This window comes from Maniola hyperantus, chromosome 24 (genome assembly GCF_902806685.2).
Source record: "Maniola hyperantus chromosome 24, iAphHyp1.2, whole genome shotgun sequence".
NCBI classification, from domain to species: domain Eukaryota; kingdom Metazoa; phylum Arthropoda; class Insecta; order Lepidoptera; family Nymphalidae; genus Maniola; species Maniola hyperantus.
The window spans coordinates 3269943-3286608 of NC_048559.1; the positions used below are offsets into that span (position 1 = coordinate 3269943).

At 40.5% G+C, this 16666-nt stretch overlaps 2 protein-coding genes across 2 annotated transcripts in view; one reads left to right on the forward strand and one right to left on the reverse strand.

Annotated features, from left to right (window-relative positions):
* The window catches only part of LOC117993400 (NFX1-type zinc finger-containing protein 1-like), a 39582-nt gene extending 34325 nt beyond the window's left edge, over positions 1 to 5257 (reverse strand). The window contains exons 1-3 of the mRNA XM_069506737.1: positions 5116 to 5257; positions 2673 to 2750; positions 638 to 1287 (exon numbers count right to left, since the gene is read on the reverse strand). Of these exons, the coding sequence (XP_069362838.1) occupies positions 638 to 1287; positions 2673 to 2718 (696 nt within the window). The 5' untranslated portion in view covers positions 2719 to 2750; positions 5116 to 5257. The remainder of the gene's footprint in view (positions 1 to 637; positions 1288 to 2672; positions 2751 to 5115) is intronic.
* Positions 5258 to 6812: 1555 nt separating this feature from the next.
* Ublcp1 (Ubiquitin-like domain-containing C-terminal domain phosphatase 1) lies at positions 6813 to 12071 on the forward strand. Its single transcript, XM_034981277.2, has 5 exons — positions 6813 to 7044; positions 8410 to 8591; positions 9214 to 9349; positions 9916 to 10127; positions 10343 to 12071. Exons 1-5 carry the CDS (start codon positions 6873 to 6875, stop codon positions 10664 to 10666), a joined length of 1026 nt encoding a protein of 341 aa, XP_034837168.1. The 5' UTR covers positions 6813 to 6872; the 3' UTR covers positions 10667 to 12071.
* The last annotated feature ends 4595 nt before the right edge of the window (positions 12072 to 16666 follow it).

Sequence of the window (16666 nt, forward strand, 5' to 3'; positions counted from 1 at the left end):
TACAACCCGGGTATCTTTAAAACAAGAGTGAATAGGCATCTTCTAGGTAAACGCGTCCCATCTTAGGCCACATCATCACTTTCCATCAGGTGTGATTGTGGTAAAGCGTAGTATAGCTATAATGAATTTAAAAAAAAAACCTATGTCCGTGACAGGTGGGTGGGGAACGCCCCGCACAGCTCCCGCGCTAACCCTGTGCGGGCGAGCGCGGGTGACGTGCGGATGTGCGGGGCGTCCCCCCCCCCCCCCCCTCATACCCCGACTACCATCTCGACCTGTCGCGAACTATAGATGGTTCACCATCCAATCAATGTCCAAAAGAAATTCCACCCATCCAATGATCAGGAAAATTAAAAGAATAATAAAAAACCGGCCAAATGCGAGTCAGACCCGTATACAGAGGGTTGCGTACACTCTTCGATGACATAAACACTATCAATAGATATTTAAGTTAGTATATAGTCCGTACAACATGACTCTTCACGTGCAATTTAAATCTATGGGTCAACTGTCATGTCAAAAGTACGGTTCACCTTTGAAATAAGGACTAAAATCGTCATATAAAGTTAAGATGGCGCATAAGGAGTTAAATACGCGTTATATATTTCAATGATAATAATAAGTACTACTTAGTTACCTTAGTTTTTCCCTTTTCATGTATCGTTAACGCCTCGCGCAATTTTGTTAGAGTCAAATCACAATTATCAGGTAACTTATAACCGTGTCTTTCGCCCAGTTCTTCGAAACACAGTTTCATAGTTCCGTCGATGAGAAACCTGCATTTAGTTAAGGCTGTTGATGGGGACAGTGTAGTTATGCTCTTACAGAATGTGAAAAAATTAACCCAAAAATCATCTGAGTTTTGCCAGTACATTACGTTAGAAGACTTGAGTTCTGAGTACGGCAGATCCGTCATATAGTTGCGCAAGCTGAGTATAAAGGGCGAATTGCAAACATCCAAAAGGATCGATAACTTTGTCTCGTGAAGGAATGACTGGCAAACCTTCGCCAACAGTTTCAAAACCAAAGCAAACACATCCAGTCTATCTATGGGCGACTGTAGTAGACTCATGAACTCCTCCTTAAAATCGCTAATTTGAGATGTTATTATTTCCTCACTCTCCAATCTGGCGAGATTTTGTAGCGTTAAAAAATCCATGGCAGTCGCTTTTTTTCGGTCCTTATGAGGCTTGTAAATTGGTTCGGCGATATTTGGCCTCTGGTTCGTGTTACTGCCCTCACTTGAGATACAGTGCTGAGTTGGTGGGTCCATCCGTTGGGGCACAGCTGGAAGACAGAATATTATTAGGTAAGTATAGTACGCGACAGGTCGAGATGGCAAGTGGGGAGAAAACGCCCCGCACATCCACACAGCCCCCGCGCAAACGCAATGCGTGCGAGCGCGGGTGACGTGCGGGTATGCGGGATCTCCCCCGCCTCATACCCCGATTGCCATCTCGAGCTGTCGCGGACTATTTAATTATTAATCCATAATATTATAGTTGCTATTGTATACCAAGTTCAAATCCGTTCAGTAATTTCAGTGCGAAGTGTGTACAGGCAGGCAGGTGGACGAGCGGACATAGGTACAGTCAGACGTTTAAGTTCCGCAAATTGCTAATGACCGTGGCCGCCATTTTAGTGACGTCAGCACTAGACTGAAGTTTCGAGCTGACGGTATATTTTTATTTCGGCTGACGTCAAAATGACGTCATTACGATGTTAATGAGACATGATTCCAGCGCAATAGCAATTTCTCAGCGCGATCTATTTTGACGGTCAAAAAAGTACGAAGAAAAGTACGAAGGTCGCCCGTCTGCGCAGGCCCTAAAGCCTGGACTCTTGCCCGCGAAGTACAAAAATCCCCGAAGTACCTATAGATAACCACAACGCGGATTAAAATCTGCTGTGTGCGTTGACGCGCCTTGGAACTTAGATGATATGAAACGTTATTTTTAGGGTTCCGTAGTAAACAAGGAACCCTTATTAATTCTTTGCTGATAACGAACGTATATTTAACTTAATTTTGTCAAAAATGTGAATTACGGCCTTTCTAATTGTGACGGCAGAATAGTTTCGCCATGTCCGTCCGTCCGTCCGTCCTCGGTTGATTTCAGAGACTATTAGTGCTAGAAATCTGTAATTTGGCATGGGTATATTAAATATTAACCACGCCGACAAAGTGGTGAAATAAAATTGTGATAAATATATTTTTTAGGGTAGCTACATGTAAAGTGGGGGAGGATTTTTTTTTTCTCGTCTACCCCATAGTTTGGGGTATCGTTGAGTAGGTCTTTTAATATTTTTAAATGTGGTGGGCGAGGGAACATAATTTCTCGATTTCTAGATCCGTTTGTAAAATATGATGTTTCAAATGTGCTAATTTTTATTAGAGTCAAGTGTCTCTCCCCCCCTCTACTTTAGGTAAGTAAGTCTACATATTTTAGACTAGCTTATGCTCGCGACTTCGTCCGCGTGGACTACCTACATGAATTTCAACCCCCTATTTTACTCCCTTAGGTGTTGAATTTTCATAATAGCTATCTGCATTGCAAATTTCAGCCCGATCCGTCCAGTACTTTCGTCCGTTGATAGATCAGTTAGTCAGTCAGTCAGTCTGTCACCTTTTACTTTTATATATTAGGTACAAGTAGATACAATAATTTTTTTACCTCGCCCCGGCTGGTTTTCCCTATCTTTATACAGTTCCTCGTCCATTTTTATGTTATCCCCGTTATCCCATTCACTTTCTGTAAAAAAAGTCACATTAATAAAATGTCTCGTATAGACCTACCTACAGTGGCGTGCACAGGATTTCAAGCCAGGGTATGCATTTAGGTATGAACTTATTTTCCGGCAGGTTTTAATGAAAAATAAGCATTGGATTTTTTTCAACGAGGGTAAGCAGTGCGTTTATGCCTCTATGAGTTTACGCCACTGCTACCCACAGATGAGTGATTAGTGAAACCAGACGTATACTTAGTACCTACTTACTACCACTTTTATAAGTTACGTCGATGTATCGCGCAGAAATCTTATTTATGAGTATTTTTGAATGTCACGAAAATTTTCCAGCCAATAGCGCGCGTCCGTCTTTTTTTAGGGTTCCGTACCTCAAAAGGAAAATCGGAACCCTTATGGGATCACTTTGTTGTCTGTCTGTCAAGAAACCTACAGGGTACATCCCGTTGACCTAGCAAGCACTCATGAAATTTGGCAGGTAGGTAGATCTGATAGCTAACATTTGGGGGAAAATCTGAAAACCGCGAATTTAGGGTTAGATCACACAAAAAAAATTAAATTGTGGTCATGAACTAATAATTAGTATTTTCAACTTTCGAAGTGAGTGACTATATCAAGTGGGGTTATAATATGAAAGGTCTTCACCTGTACATTCTAACAGATTTTTATTTATTTCTATGCATCATAGTTTTTGAATTATCGTGCATAATGTCGAAAAAATACGACTGTAGTACGGAACCCTCATTGCGCGAGCCTGACTCGCACTTGGCCGGTTTTTTAATTTATAGACTAGCGCTTGGCTGCAATCAGACCTGTGGGGTGATTCTCTAACTCAGTGTCTAACACTGAACGATAGCCCACAGAGCTTATTTTTTAATCCGTTGAAGGTTTTCTACGAAAAAATATTTTACTACCACCCAGTGAAGCGGCAATGTAGAACCAATCAACCTCGGTGGCTATAAGTCTGTGTTAGACACTGAGTTAGTGAATCACCTAGCTGGTGGTAAGTGATGCTGGTGGTAAGTGATGATGCAGGCAAGCGCGCTCCATCTTAGCGCTTGCCTAGAAGACGCCTATTCACTCTCGACATGAAGATACCCAGTAAGAGGCCCGTGGCAAATACATCGAATGGGGCCCTCCCTCATTGTAAAGAAGGTTAAACGACCTTGAAACAATGAAATGATGCCCTACGCGTTCTTACAAAACAGAAAGCGGGGGACTCCCCGAACGTAGAACGTAGGTAATTATAGCTCGCGACAGGTTCAGATCGCAATCGTGGTAGGTACCTACACTTGCCGGCACGGCTTTGCTGGTAGAATCAAGAATGGTAACAAGCCACGGCCGAATTCTCCCCAGACCAGGCCAGAGGGAAATTTAGAAATAGTAAAATTCCATATTTCCCCTGCCGGGACTCGAACCCGGTTACCGGGTCCCGGTAGATACCTCCTACTGATAAGACCACAGCGCTCTCCACTGCGCCTGGGAGATCGCCCAACGATCTAAGCATCGAATCTATATATATAAAAGGAAAAGGTGACTGACTGACTGACTGAATGACTGACTGACTGATCTATCAACGCACAGCTCAAACTACTGGACGGATCGGGCTGAAATTTGGCATGCAGATAGCTATTATGACGTAGGCATCCGCTAAGAAAGGATTTTTGAAAATTCAACTCCTAAGGGGGTGAAATAGGGTTTTGAAATTTTGTAGTCCACGCGGACGAAGTCGCGAGCATAAGCTAGTGTTAAAGAAAACGTATGATTATTATTTAACTAAATTAACAATTTAGGTCGGTAGGTACCATTTGCAGGTAGGTAGTTATGTACCTTTAAAAAATTTAAGCCTGAAAAAATGATTAAAAACAAGATGATGCCCGCGACTTCATCCGCGTAGATATAGGTTTTAAAAATCCCGTGGGCGGTGGGAATTCTTTAATTTTCCGGGATAAAAGTAGCTTATGTCGTTCCCCGGGATGTATGCTAACTCTGTACCAAATTTCATCAAAATCGGTTGAACTGTTGGGCCGTGAAAAAGCTAGTAGACAGGCAGACAGACGCTCTTTCGCATTTATAATATTAGTATGGATAGCGCGTTTTTACCACATTCGAGCGCTGAAAAATGCAAAAGGCTATTCACTAGTTAAGTAAGTAGGTATATATATAATATACCTATCTAAATGTATACCTAGTCCCACTGTAGGAACTATAGGTACCTATCAGTTAGGCAAATTGAAAAATATGTAGCTACGATAGTTTCCCATACATTAAAAAAAAAACCATCCATAACAATCCAAACAATCATAATATATAAGAATCATACATAAAAAAATCTCTAGATTTATTTTTGTGGTAGGTATACAGTATACTTACTATTTTATTCTGGAAAGGTTCCTACAGCACACCACCATGGGAAACAATTATAATGACTTTAGGATAAATCTTAGTTTACACAATAAAAACCGCTCAGCTTTCCTGAAATGTAATGCAGCGGCTGGTCCAGTGGTCCAGACTGGTCTGTGGCAGCTGGGCGGGGGGCGCTACATTGCTATTGCGTTTTACGTTTCGGGGAATTACTGGCCATCACCGACCAGAAATGTGGCCATGTTGCCCATAGACAAAATAAAGTTTCACATTTCACACAGAGTCACGTGCAAAGGTAAAAACCATGTGTACCTACTTGATGCAAAACCTACTTATCGCTACCTATCCCACTTTGACTGTTGAGCGACAGTGAGAGATCAGATCGTACCCCACTGGAGTTTGATCTCTCGCTCTGATTGGTTAGTGGAAGTGGGAAAGCGATAAATATTTATTCGCTTAAAGTACCTAACTCTATTTTCTGAGAGACGACTCAGTAGTGGACCGGCAATGGGATGATCATGATGATGATGATGAAATATTGCGTCCATTACGTCTATTTCATGGTAAGAAATTAATACAGCACAGGGATTCTTAGTACCAACGTAATACCACTAGGTACTGATTATTGGTTATTTACCACCAAAATAAATAATCAATGTTACCCATTTTAACACTTTTTTATTTTTACTGTTTATTGGGATGTTGTAACATATTTGGCGGCTTCACATGCTTGCGGCAAACATGGCAAACAACATCAGCAAGCAGCGGCAAACGTCAGCCAGAGAGTACTTTTGATATAGGTACAGTGTTTGGCTTGCAGCTTATTGGATTAGACGACAAGCGCTCTCAACCGTTGGCAAGCATACGGAAACACCAGTCTACACGCTTGCCAATGCTTGTTGTTTGCTGCAAGCATGTAGAGACGCCATAAAAATTACTTGTATGAAAAAACCAACAGCTGTACCTACTTGTTGTAGTGATCTGTGCGTAGATAGAGTAATAAAGGTAGATACAGGAACGTTTGCTTTCTCATTCACACTAAAAAGAGAGCACAGATAAAGTTACTAATGTGATAAACAGAGACGCAGCTAACCTATTTTTGTCCCTTATCGTGTAACTGGTTTTTTTCAAAAATACATACAAGGAATGCAACTTTAGTTGCAAAACAGACTGAGAATTCGTGGCGTAATTGTATTTCTCATTAGTTATTTACTTGTTTTCACATAAAAACGTTTAATACAAATATTGTTGATCGGTTAATACAAATATTGACTACTAAACAATGGTAATAATTGTCGTGTTATTCATCGTTACGTCGCGTCGTTATATCGCTATCTCATACGCGGTTACACAGTACTTTAATCTAATCTACTTTTATTACTCTATGTACGGATCTGTGCAACAGACCGATGGTTTTTTTTCTAAACTGGTTTTACGGCTCTGGGTTCTCGTCCGACATTTCTAGTAACGGCATTCCGAACCAGTGCTAAATTAAAAACTACCTCACTATTCATAAGCACTTGTAAAAAGTTTACATGAATAAAAAACATTCTATTCTATTCTATTCTATAGTCTTTTTGAGCCTGACAGACCGATGTCATCTTGGATACCCATATATTGGATACTATTGGATACATATTGGATACTATCTCTATTCTCTATGGATGTCAAAAATTGTTTTGTTTATGTGTCATCTGTCACTCGCAGGAAAGGAATCACATTTTCAGCCAATTTTCAGTTCCAAGTTTATTGGATTTCATGGGAAAATGTGCGATTTAAACGATAATCCAATTAAATTAAGTGTTAAATGGAACGGTAAGGAATATGATATACCCGAGTTATCACCGTCGGATTCGGTCGCGATGTTAAAAATCGCGATTGAAAATGCCACTGGTGTTCGGCCGGAAAGACAAAAGCTTCTTAACGTGAAATTTCAAGGTAAGTTCAAGTTTATTTATTTATCTTACTGGTGTAGGGTCCTTACAGACCTTAGACATGCTAGAACTGCAAGTACAACAAAGCGGGAAAAATCTCGCCGGCCATCTAACATGTGACAATATTGTTGACATATTGTAATAGTTAGGTATAATGTGGTAGGTAAGAAGCCAGTTGGTTTTAAAAAACATAAGCGTGTTCGATTCCCACACGGGACAAACCTCTGTGTGATCAATATTATTGTTTGAACACTGAAGTGTTTGCCTACACTAGTGTTGCCACATACAGCTGTGGAGAAGAAACCCTGAAGAGGAAGGAAAAAGGTTGTTTGGACTCTAGATAGAGATAGGAGGAGCACATGTGGAAACATTAATGCATGAGTTTCACTTCGTACTAGACTAGCGTATACACAAATTCCAAGCCCCTATTTTACGCCCTTAGGGGTTGAATAAAAATCCTTTCTTAGTGGATGTCAATGTCGTAATAGCTCTCCGCAGTCCAAATTTCAGCCTGATCCGTCCAGTAGATTGAGCTTGTGCGTTGATAGATCAGTCAGTCAGTCATTCAGCTTTTCCTTTTATATATATAGATGATATTATATTCTCCTGCTTGTGAACCTGTAGGTAGATTCCAGAAAACCTGCATCAATCATTGTTATAATCCCAATTGCTGTGATTGGCTGAATTTGTGGTATACTTGTTGCAACAATGCATTGTAGCCAATAGTGAGTAAGTGTCAACCAATCAGAGATGATTGGGATTGTCACACTGTAGATGTCAAACTACCCTGGCAAGGCTCCAGACAGTGCTTATGTGTCTGCTTCATCATGATCAACCCATCGCCAGCTCACTACAGAGCACGGGTCTCCTCTCAGGCCATAGTCTATCACGCTGGCCATGTGCGGATTGGTAGACCTCACACACCTTTAACAACATTATGGAGAACTCTCAGGCATGTAGGTTTTCTCACGATGTTTTCCTTCACCATTAAAGCAAGTGATATTTAACTAATTAAAACACACATAACTCTGAAAAGTTAGAGGTGCATGCCCGGGATTGAACCCCTGACCTCCGATTTGAAGGCAGATGTCCTACCACTAGGCTATCACAGCTTAAATTATTTCAAATATCATTTAAAGTAATTTTAAAATTAGCTCCTGTAGGTCAATTTCGTAAAACCTGCATCAATCATTATTACAATCTCAATTGTTCTGATTGTCTGAATTTGTATGGTTCTTGTTGCAACAATGCATTGTAGCCAATAGTGAGTGAGTGTTAAGAGCTGATTGCGATTGTGACATTGTAGCTGTCATTCTACCGCAATCGATGCCCGATGATGATTAAAATGATGTTTAATTTTTTACTTTAGGTAAGGTGGCCACAGACAACTATGCACTGTCCGAGCTGAATCTCAAACCGAATCTCAAGATCATGATGATGGGCTCATTGGAAGAGGCAATAGAAGGTGCAAGAACCAAACCTGATATCGGAGACGAGGTTGTCAATGACCTGGACATTGAAGAAGAAGAGGTTGACGTGGAGAACCAAGAGGTATAACTACAAAATACTAATGGTCCGTGCAAACGAGTTACGGACCACAGCCACCCGTGACTGGTTACAAGGTTATAGCGAGCAAACAAGCAGGTGGGTCACCTGATGTTAAGTGATTACCGCCGCCCATGAACATTTGCAGCACCAGAGGAACCGCCGATGCGTTGCCGGCCTTTTAGGAATTTGTTGGTCCGCCCCTTGAATAACCCCATGTTGTAATCTAGTGCTAAAATTGTTGTAAAGGTAGGTTGGATAGAAGACCCAATACTATTCTGAAGGTGAAGCAGACAGACAGGACAGCACGTTCAGGATCCGGTGCTTCATTGTGACACGATTGAAGGACAAACAAACACACTTTAACATTTATAATATGGGTAGCGATAATAAGGATAGTGATTTACAGTGCGACAAGGCTATCTTGGCACGTGGCGACAATCGGAACTAACATTGCCATTTGCCGTCAAGTGTCCCCTTTGTTCTTGTTTGAATATTCTAAGCCTTTGTTCTCCAACAGCGCCCCCCTGTCAATGTCATTCAAGTGCCAAGAGAGCCTTGTCGCACTGTAAAACTTGGTTACATAATTATCTTAATTTTAACAAAAAAATTAATTCGTTAATTACAGATTTACCTAGCTAAAATTAACAAACGTGTGAGAGATTACAAGATAAATATACTTAATGAACCTAGACCCGGCAAAAAACTACTTGTATTGGATATAGATTACACACTATTTGACCACAGATCAGTTGCGGAAACAGGTACAATTGCTTCAATTATATTTCGTTTTCACTTATTTAGAGCTAGCTTATGCTCGCGACTTCGTCCGCGTGGACCACACAAAATTCAAACCCCTATTTCACCCCTTTAGAGGTTGAATTTTGAAAAGTCCTTTCTTAGCGGATGTCTACGTCATAATAGCATGCCAAATTTCGGCCCGATCCGTGCAGTAGTTTGAGCTGTGCGTTGATAGATCATCCAGTCAGTCAGTCAGTCAGCTTTTACTTTTATATAGGTACTTATATGTACAGATGATGAGTTAGCGAATCTACTCACTGAACTCAAACTAAATTTATTTTGACAAAAAATGATTGTTTTATACGTATATTTTTAAAAATCGCGTGGGAACTCTTTGATTTTCCGAGAAAAAGCGTGTAAGTCCATTTCCGGGATGCAAGCTATGTTTGTATAAATTTTTTTCAAATCGGTTCAGCTGATGGGCCATGAAATGCTAGCAAACACAAGATAGACAAACTGGTGATCCAGAGCACAGCTTCACTTCTATCAGATGTTCCTCAATACCTCACAGCTTTTTATAATCTTCCAGGTTACGAGTTAATGCGACCATATCTCCACGAGTTCCTCACATCAGCGTACGAAGACTATGACATAGTGATCTGGTCAGCGACAGGCATGAAGTGGATCGAGGAGAAGATGCGGCTGCTGGGCGTGGCCACGCACGTGGACTATAAGATCATGTTCTACCTGGACTATCTGGCCATGATCACAGTCCACACCGCCAAGTATGGGACTATTGACGTGAGTAGTCTTAGCTAAGCAGTGTAACATAGTGGCTGGTCTAATATACTCATATCATAATGGGGATCCACTGCTTCTCCCAATTTTCCTCGCTGTCTGCGTTCTCGCTCTCGCTCCCCTCTTCCGCGTTCGTCTCGTCTTCCTCCTCACTTCTTCTCTCCTCGTCTTTCTTTTCTCCGCGTCCTCTTCATTCAATTGGAAAACTTATGTTTCAGGTAAAACCGCTAGGCGTGATATGGGGTAAGTATCCGCAGTACAGCTCAAAAAACACCATAATGTTCGACGATATCCGAAGAAACTTCATCATGAATCCAAAAAGTGGGTTGAAGATACGGCCATTCCGACAAGCGCATCTAAACCGGGACAAAGACCGGGAACTGTTATATCTAGCGACATATTTAAAGGACATTGCTCTGTATTGTGATGATTTCGACACTTTAAACCATAAAAAATGGGAGAAATACAAGCCTGATAAGCGATCTCAACAAGCGGGCAGTAAGAGAAAAGCCGAAGACAGTCCGTCAAAAGCGAAAGAATGACGGTAGATGTAATTTTTGTACACATTGTCACAGATTAGTTAACATACAGTTCGGATACGGGTAGATAACGTCTGAAACAGAACGCGCCACGATTATTGTGTGAAAAAGATACTTTTTCATCTTTATCAATCGTATAGTGCCCGGCAAACAACTTGTATCTAAAGCAACGTAGTGGAAGAAAACTGACGAATCCGGGAAGCGAAAGTCGACGTATCCACCAATTGCGTGCACCGGCGCCGACTGATCAACCAATCAATGCTCAAGTTGTTTGCTGGCACAAATTTCAGACCCCTATTTCAGCCCCTTAGTGGTTGAATTTTCAATAATCCTTTCTTATCGGATGCCTACATCTTAATAGCTATCTGCATGCCATATTTCAGCCCGATCCGTCCAGTAGTTTGAGCTGTGCGTTGATAGATCAGTCAGTCAGTCACCTTTTCCTTTTATATGTGTATTAGATTAGATAAGTATGGATGGATATGCCCGTTGGCCGTTACCCGTTTTTGAACTGTATATTTGCTAACGATCTATTTGAACTGAACCGTGCAATAATAGTGACATTTCAATATTTATGTGTGTGTTATGATGTGAACAAAGTCATAAGCCTCCAGCTCACGTTAGCCCAACGCATTCGGCGAGTGCCGGCCAACGTATATTTTGATGTTTTTATGAAAACTATCAACATACCTCAAATGCCAAAAATAGCCCTGACGCGTTCGCCGATTGTATTGACCGAGAATGTATTGGTCTAAAATCACCGTATGGTACGGCGACAGGTCCAGATGGCAAGGGTACGCCTGTGCGGGGGGACGCCTCGCACACCCGCACTGGCCCGCACCGGGTAAGCGCGGGGGCTGTACGGATTTGCGGGGCGTTTCCACCCCGATTGCTATCTCAACCCGTCGCGTACTATACCAATGGGCATAAAATGTTTTATAAATAGTGTATTTGACATATTACAGCCCATTCACATCACATCCCTGACACAGTACGGGTCGGTCTAAATAGACCTTATAATGGCATCGAATCTGATGTCTTTTTCTAAACTGAGAGAGTATCTGCATATTTTTCTTTTTAATATTGCTAAAAAAGGGACGAAAAATTAGTGCTACTCTATAACACTGCTCGAGACTGGTACCTGAAGTCACGAGGTTCGACAGTTTTAAATTAAATTAAGTTTGTATGTCCTTTTCTTATTATATTGGTAAGAAAAAGATGCAAATACTCAAAAATTTGGTTGCCATCAGAGTCAGTACCGTTGTGCTACTATGGTAGAAATAAAGTTTACGCCTTATCGCTTAAAAGACTGCATATATAAGACTTGTGTTCACAAAATAGTGTTGGGTTTACTTTTCTTTAATACTAGTTGAAAATGATAAAAAAATCGGCGATACCAGCTTGAAATATACAGGATGTAACCAAAACGCTAGTAAAAACGAAAACAGGTAATAGTACTGATGATCTAAATAAATAAAAGGAAAAGCTGACTGACTGCCTAACTGATCTATCAACGCACAGCTCAAACTACTGGACGGATCGGGCTGAAATTTGGCATGTAGATAGCTATTATGATGTAGACATCCGCTAAGAAAGGATTTTTAAAATTTCAACCCCTAAGGGAGTAAAATGGGGTTGGAAATTTGTGTACTCCACGCGGGCAAAGTGACGGGTATAAGCTAGTTACTGATAAAATAAAAAGTAAAAAATTTCCTGTATTTGTTCACAATACAATATGCAAATAAAACATCTGACTGCCGCTAGAGGTCAACGAACGTTACGTAGATAGACCACTCGAGATCAATGCTGCGTCGTAGGCGGGGCATTGACCACGGTTTTGCACGCTATACGTTGCAGGTTTGAAAAATACTAAATCACCAAAAAATACAAAACGAGGCAAATGGTTATTGGTATTAGATTGTGTTTAGGCAGTATAGCAATAACGCTAAGTTTTTGCTAGCGTTCTCGTTACACCCTGTATAATTCGCCGCGTGGATGTAGGGTTTTAAAAATCCCGTAGCAACTCTTTGATTTTCCGGGATAAAAGTAGCTTATGTTACTCTCCGTCCTTTCAACTATCTCCGCCAATAATCAAGTCGATTGGTTACTTAGAGCGTGAAGGAAGGACAAACAAACAAACACACTTTTGTTACACATTTATAATATTCATCGTCATCATCATGATCAAAGTTAGAGGTGCGTGCCCGGGACCGAACCCCCGACCTCCGATTAGAAGGCGGATGTCCTAACCACTAGGCTATCACAGCTTTTTATAAGATTCTTCTTCCTCTTTTCTTTTTCTCCTTCTTCTTTTATAATATTAGTATAGAAGTATAGATTTATTTCAATGTAGTACTTAAAAGTTACGCTAGAGCCCTGATCATAAATATTTATTTTTGTTGTAAATAAAACATAATATATGTGTAAAGATAGTTCTGAATGGGCATAGTAAAAAATAGGTGATTTCTGTTTTGTGAGCTCTGATCAAACACAACGCGTGAAAGGCGTGTCTTACCAGGACTCAAAAGCGTTCGGGTGTTAAAAATACCCGAACATGTCAAAGATGGCAAATGGCAAAGATTCTCGTACAAAACCTGTATCGAAATTGAGATGATATTAATAATTTACGATTAAATTTATTTTTTAGGTGATGTATGCGGTTATAAAAATACTACCTATAGTACGCGACAGGTTGAGATGACAATCGGGGTATGAGGCGGGGGACGCCCCGCACACCCGCGCTATCCCGCACCAGATTAGCGCGGGGGCTGTGCAGCCCGATTGCCATCTCGACCTGTCGCGTACTATTCTTAATTAGGTATAATGTTAAGGTGTAGACACATTACTGTGTTGTCGTGTGTTGTATCGCAAGCTGGTGTGGTGGTGTGCGCCTTGAGCGTCAGCGTGCCAGAGTGGCAAGACGGACTAGTGCAGTGCATTTTGTGGTTAAAGAATTTTATTCTCAAAAGAAATCAGATATACAAATTTCACTTAATGAGAAATTAGAAATTATAGAACTTAAGCTAATCAATAATTCATCATTAATAAATAATTCACAACTAATCATTTTAATTCGGACTACGCGATAATTTAGTCAAGGGGAGAGTAACTAAAGTAGTTGCTCCTGCTCAAAAATCTGTACGGTGACCCTCTTTTCCGAATAACCTTGTAAATGTACGACTCCGAATGTCTTCTGTCATGTGACGAGTAAGAGCGATTACGCACTGCACTTCCGTCATCCGAGTTCTCTCCGTCATCCGTGAGAATATCTCGGATGTGCCTCAGGATTCAAATCGGAGATATGACGTAGATATGTCAAAGATGTCCACTGAATAGCTTGTGCTCTATACTAGCTTATGCTCGCGACTTCGTCCGCGTGGACTACACAAATTTCAAATCCCTATTTCACCCCCTTAGGGGTTGAATTTCCAAAAATCCTTTCTTAGCGGATGCCTACGTGATAATAGCTATCTGCATGCCAAATTTCAGCCCGATCCGTCCAGTAGTTTGAGCTGTGCGTATTGATAGATCAGTCAGTCAGTCACCTTTTCCTTTTATATATTTAGATTCACGGACTCGGATCGGATGAATGCGTAACCACTCTAACGATTCGAGATAAAGCACAACACGGTCATGTGTCTGCAGCTTTAATGATGACATGTACAACATCCACTTAAGTATAGCGAAACAATTCATGCCTTTATTAGATATAGGTATAAATATTTATTGTAATGAAAGTAGTTGAGTAATAAGTCTTTTTTAATAAATAAAAGCTTTTAATATAATATTACATTTTAATTTATTAAATACCTTGAGGGCTCATTCCACCTTCCTAAATAAGACGTCCTAAATGGTATAGTTACCGTCAAACTAGCAAATTCGCTGTTGTTTTTTTTGATAAATTAACTTATACCTACCGAAATTTGTTCGATTTTGATAGCGGGCAAAGTAATGCAGACTTTCAGCCAACGTTTCCCACCCCGGGATGCAAGCTATTTCTATACCAAATTTCATCAAAATCGGTTGAACAGATGGGCCGTGAAAAGCTAGCAGACAGACAGACAGACAGACACACTTTCGCATTTATATTATTAGTATGGATGTTTTTGGAAGGAAAACATCGTGAGGGTTCCTCATTCGTGCATGCCTGAGAGTTCTCTACAACAGACAGACAGAATAACAAACAGATTACTTTCGCATTCATAGATAATATTAGTAAGGAATTTTTTGTCCGTCGTTACTGACGTGGTCCGGGCTAACAAGTATTTAAGTGTGTAGGTATTACTCAGCACTCTGCGTTTGCTTGTTGAGTAGGATGGTCCCTTACAGACCTTATTGTATTATTTGTATTGTACACAATTTAATTGATTCGTAATACAATGTCGAGTGTGGTGACGTCACAACCAAGACGCGGAGCAAAGATTAATTTGACAGAACCTTCACCTGAACGGAAAGATAACGACGACGGATGTTGTTTCGGATTGTGTTGTACTTGCTGCGACGATGAGGAACCACAAAAAAGAAGACCTCAAAGGAAAACCTTTAATAATTATACCAGTGACACTTCGTTTAATAATGATTTCAACACAATCAGTTACGTAAATGATAATCACCATACACACGGATACAGCGACCACGGACATAGTACAGATCATCATGGAGGAAGTACTGACCATTCGGGTGGTGGTGATTGTGGAGGGGGTGATTCCGGTGGTGGCGATTGTGGAGGCGGAGACTCCGGCGGCGGTGGCTGTAGTACAGATTAATGGTTTATAAAAGTACGGACTGTTTAGTTTATTGGTGTCGAAAAACTACAAAATTACTTGATACAAGTGGAGTAGGGTTCTAACTTATTACGGAGTGGACCAAATGATGGGAAAATAAAAAGTGTCACGATGAAATTTGTCATAGTGGTTCCAAATTAAAGAAAGTACCTAAGCCGAACGATAGTGCAAGTTTTTTTTAGAAATAATTACCTAGTCCATAAACAACAAAAAAACGATTAAAATTAATCCGTAAAATTAAACTCATAAATACTTATAACCTAGGTATTATTGACTGAACTTGTTACGCCTGCGATTCCTTTATTCTTTACTACATTCTAAAAATTATACCTATGCTTCATTCTCGACTCGAGTCTCAATATTATGGTCTTGAACCTTGACCTTCGATCAAAATTGAAATACCTGTGCGTTTATTGCATTTGTAACCCATGGGTTTTAAAATATCGTAATATCATTTCATAGATTCCTAACAAAATCACAGAAACGCATCGATATAAATGATTAGGTATATTATAAGTCAATGCAGAAACGCGTACTCACTCATCATCACTCATTGCTGCCAAGTAAACGGTCGCATTCCTATCAGCGACGTGCAGGCAAGGCGGGTGCGTAGAGCGGAGATAGCTTCTTCCGTGCTTCTTACCTACCTACGATTTATTTGTAACGCTGGTCGTCGTTGTAACCGGACAATTTTGTGTGAAATTCCGTCATTAAAAGCGGTCGGTCGTTATAGAGGAGTCATAATTAACGGATGTAGGTACTTTCATAGTGGCTCATATTAAAACCAAACACATGCCCCACATGCCTACCTACTTACGACGCTAAAACGTTTCGTTGTTATATGCGAAGTCGTACCTACTAAACGGACTACACTGGTATTGTAAAAATGATTTCATGATAAAATTACAACTCTATATATCCGTGTGAAGGCGAGGCGGGTTGCTAGTATATATATTAAAAACTGGGTGTCTATCCGTATTTTCCAGTTTGCACATCATAACGATATTTTGTTCGATATTTTCCTTGTACAGAGCATTCCTATTTCCTACATAACTAACATAACCTACCTATAACCACAATAACAGGATAACTCAATGTTTTAAGTACCTACTTAGAAATATCGAGATATACCTGGAGTAAGGCCCATTACGGACGGACGACTAGTCGCTCGGTCGACGACGCGACGGCGACAAAATTATATAGAATTCGCCGTATGTTT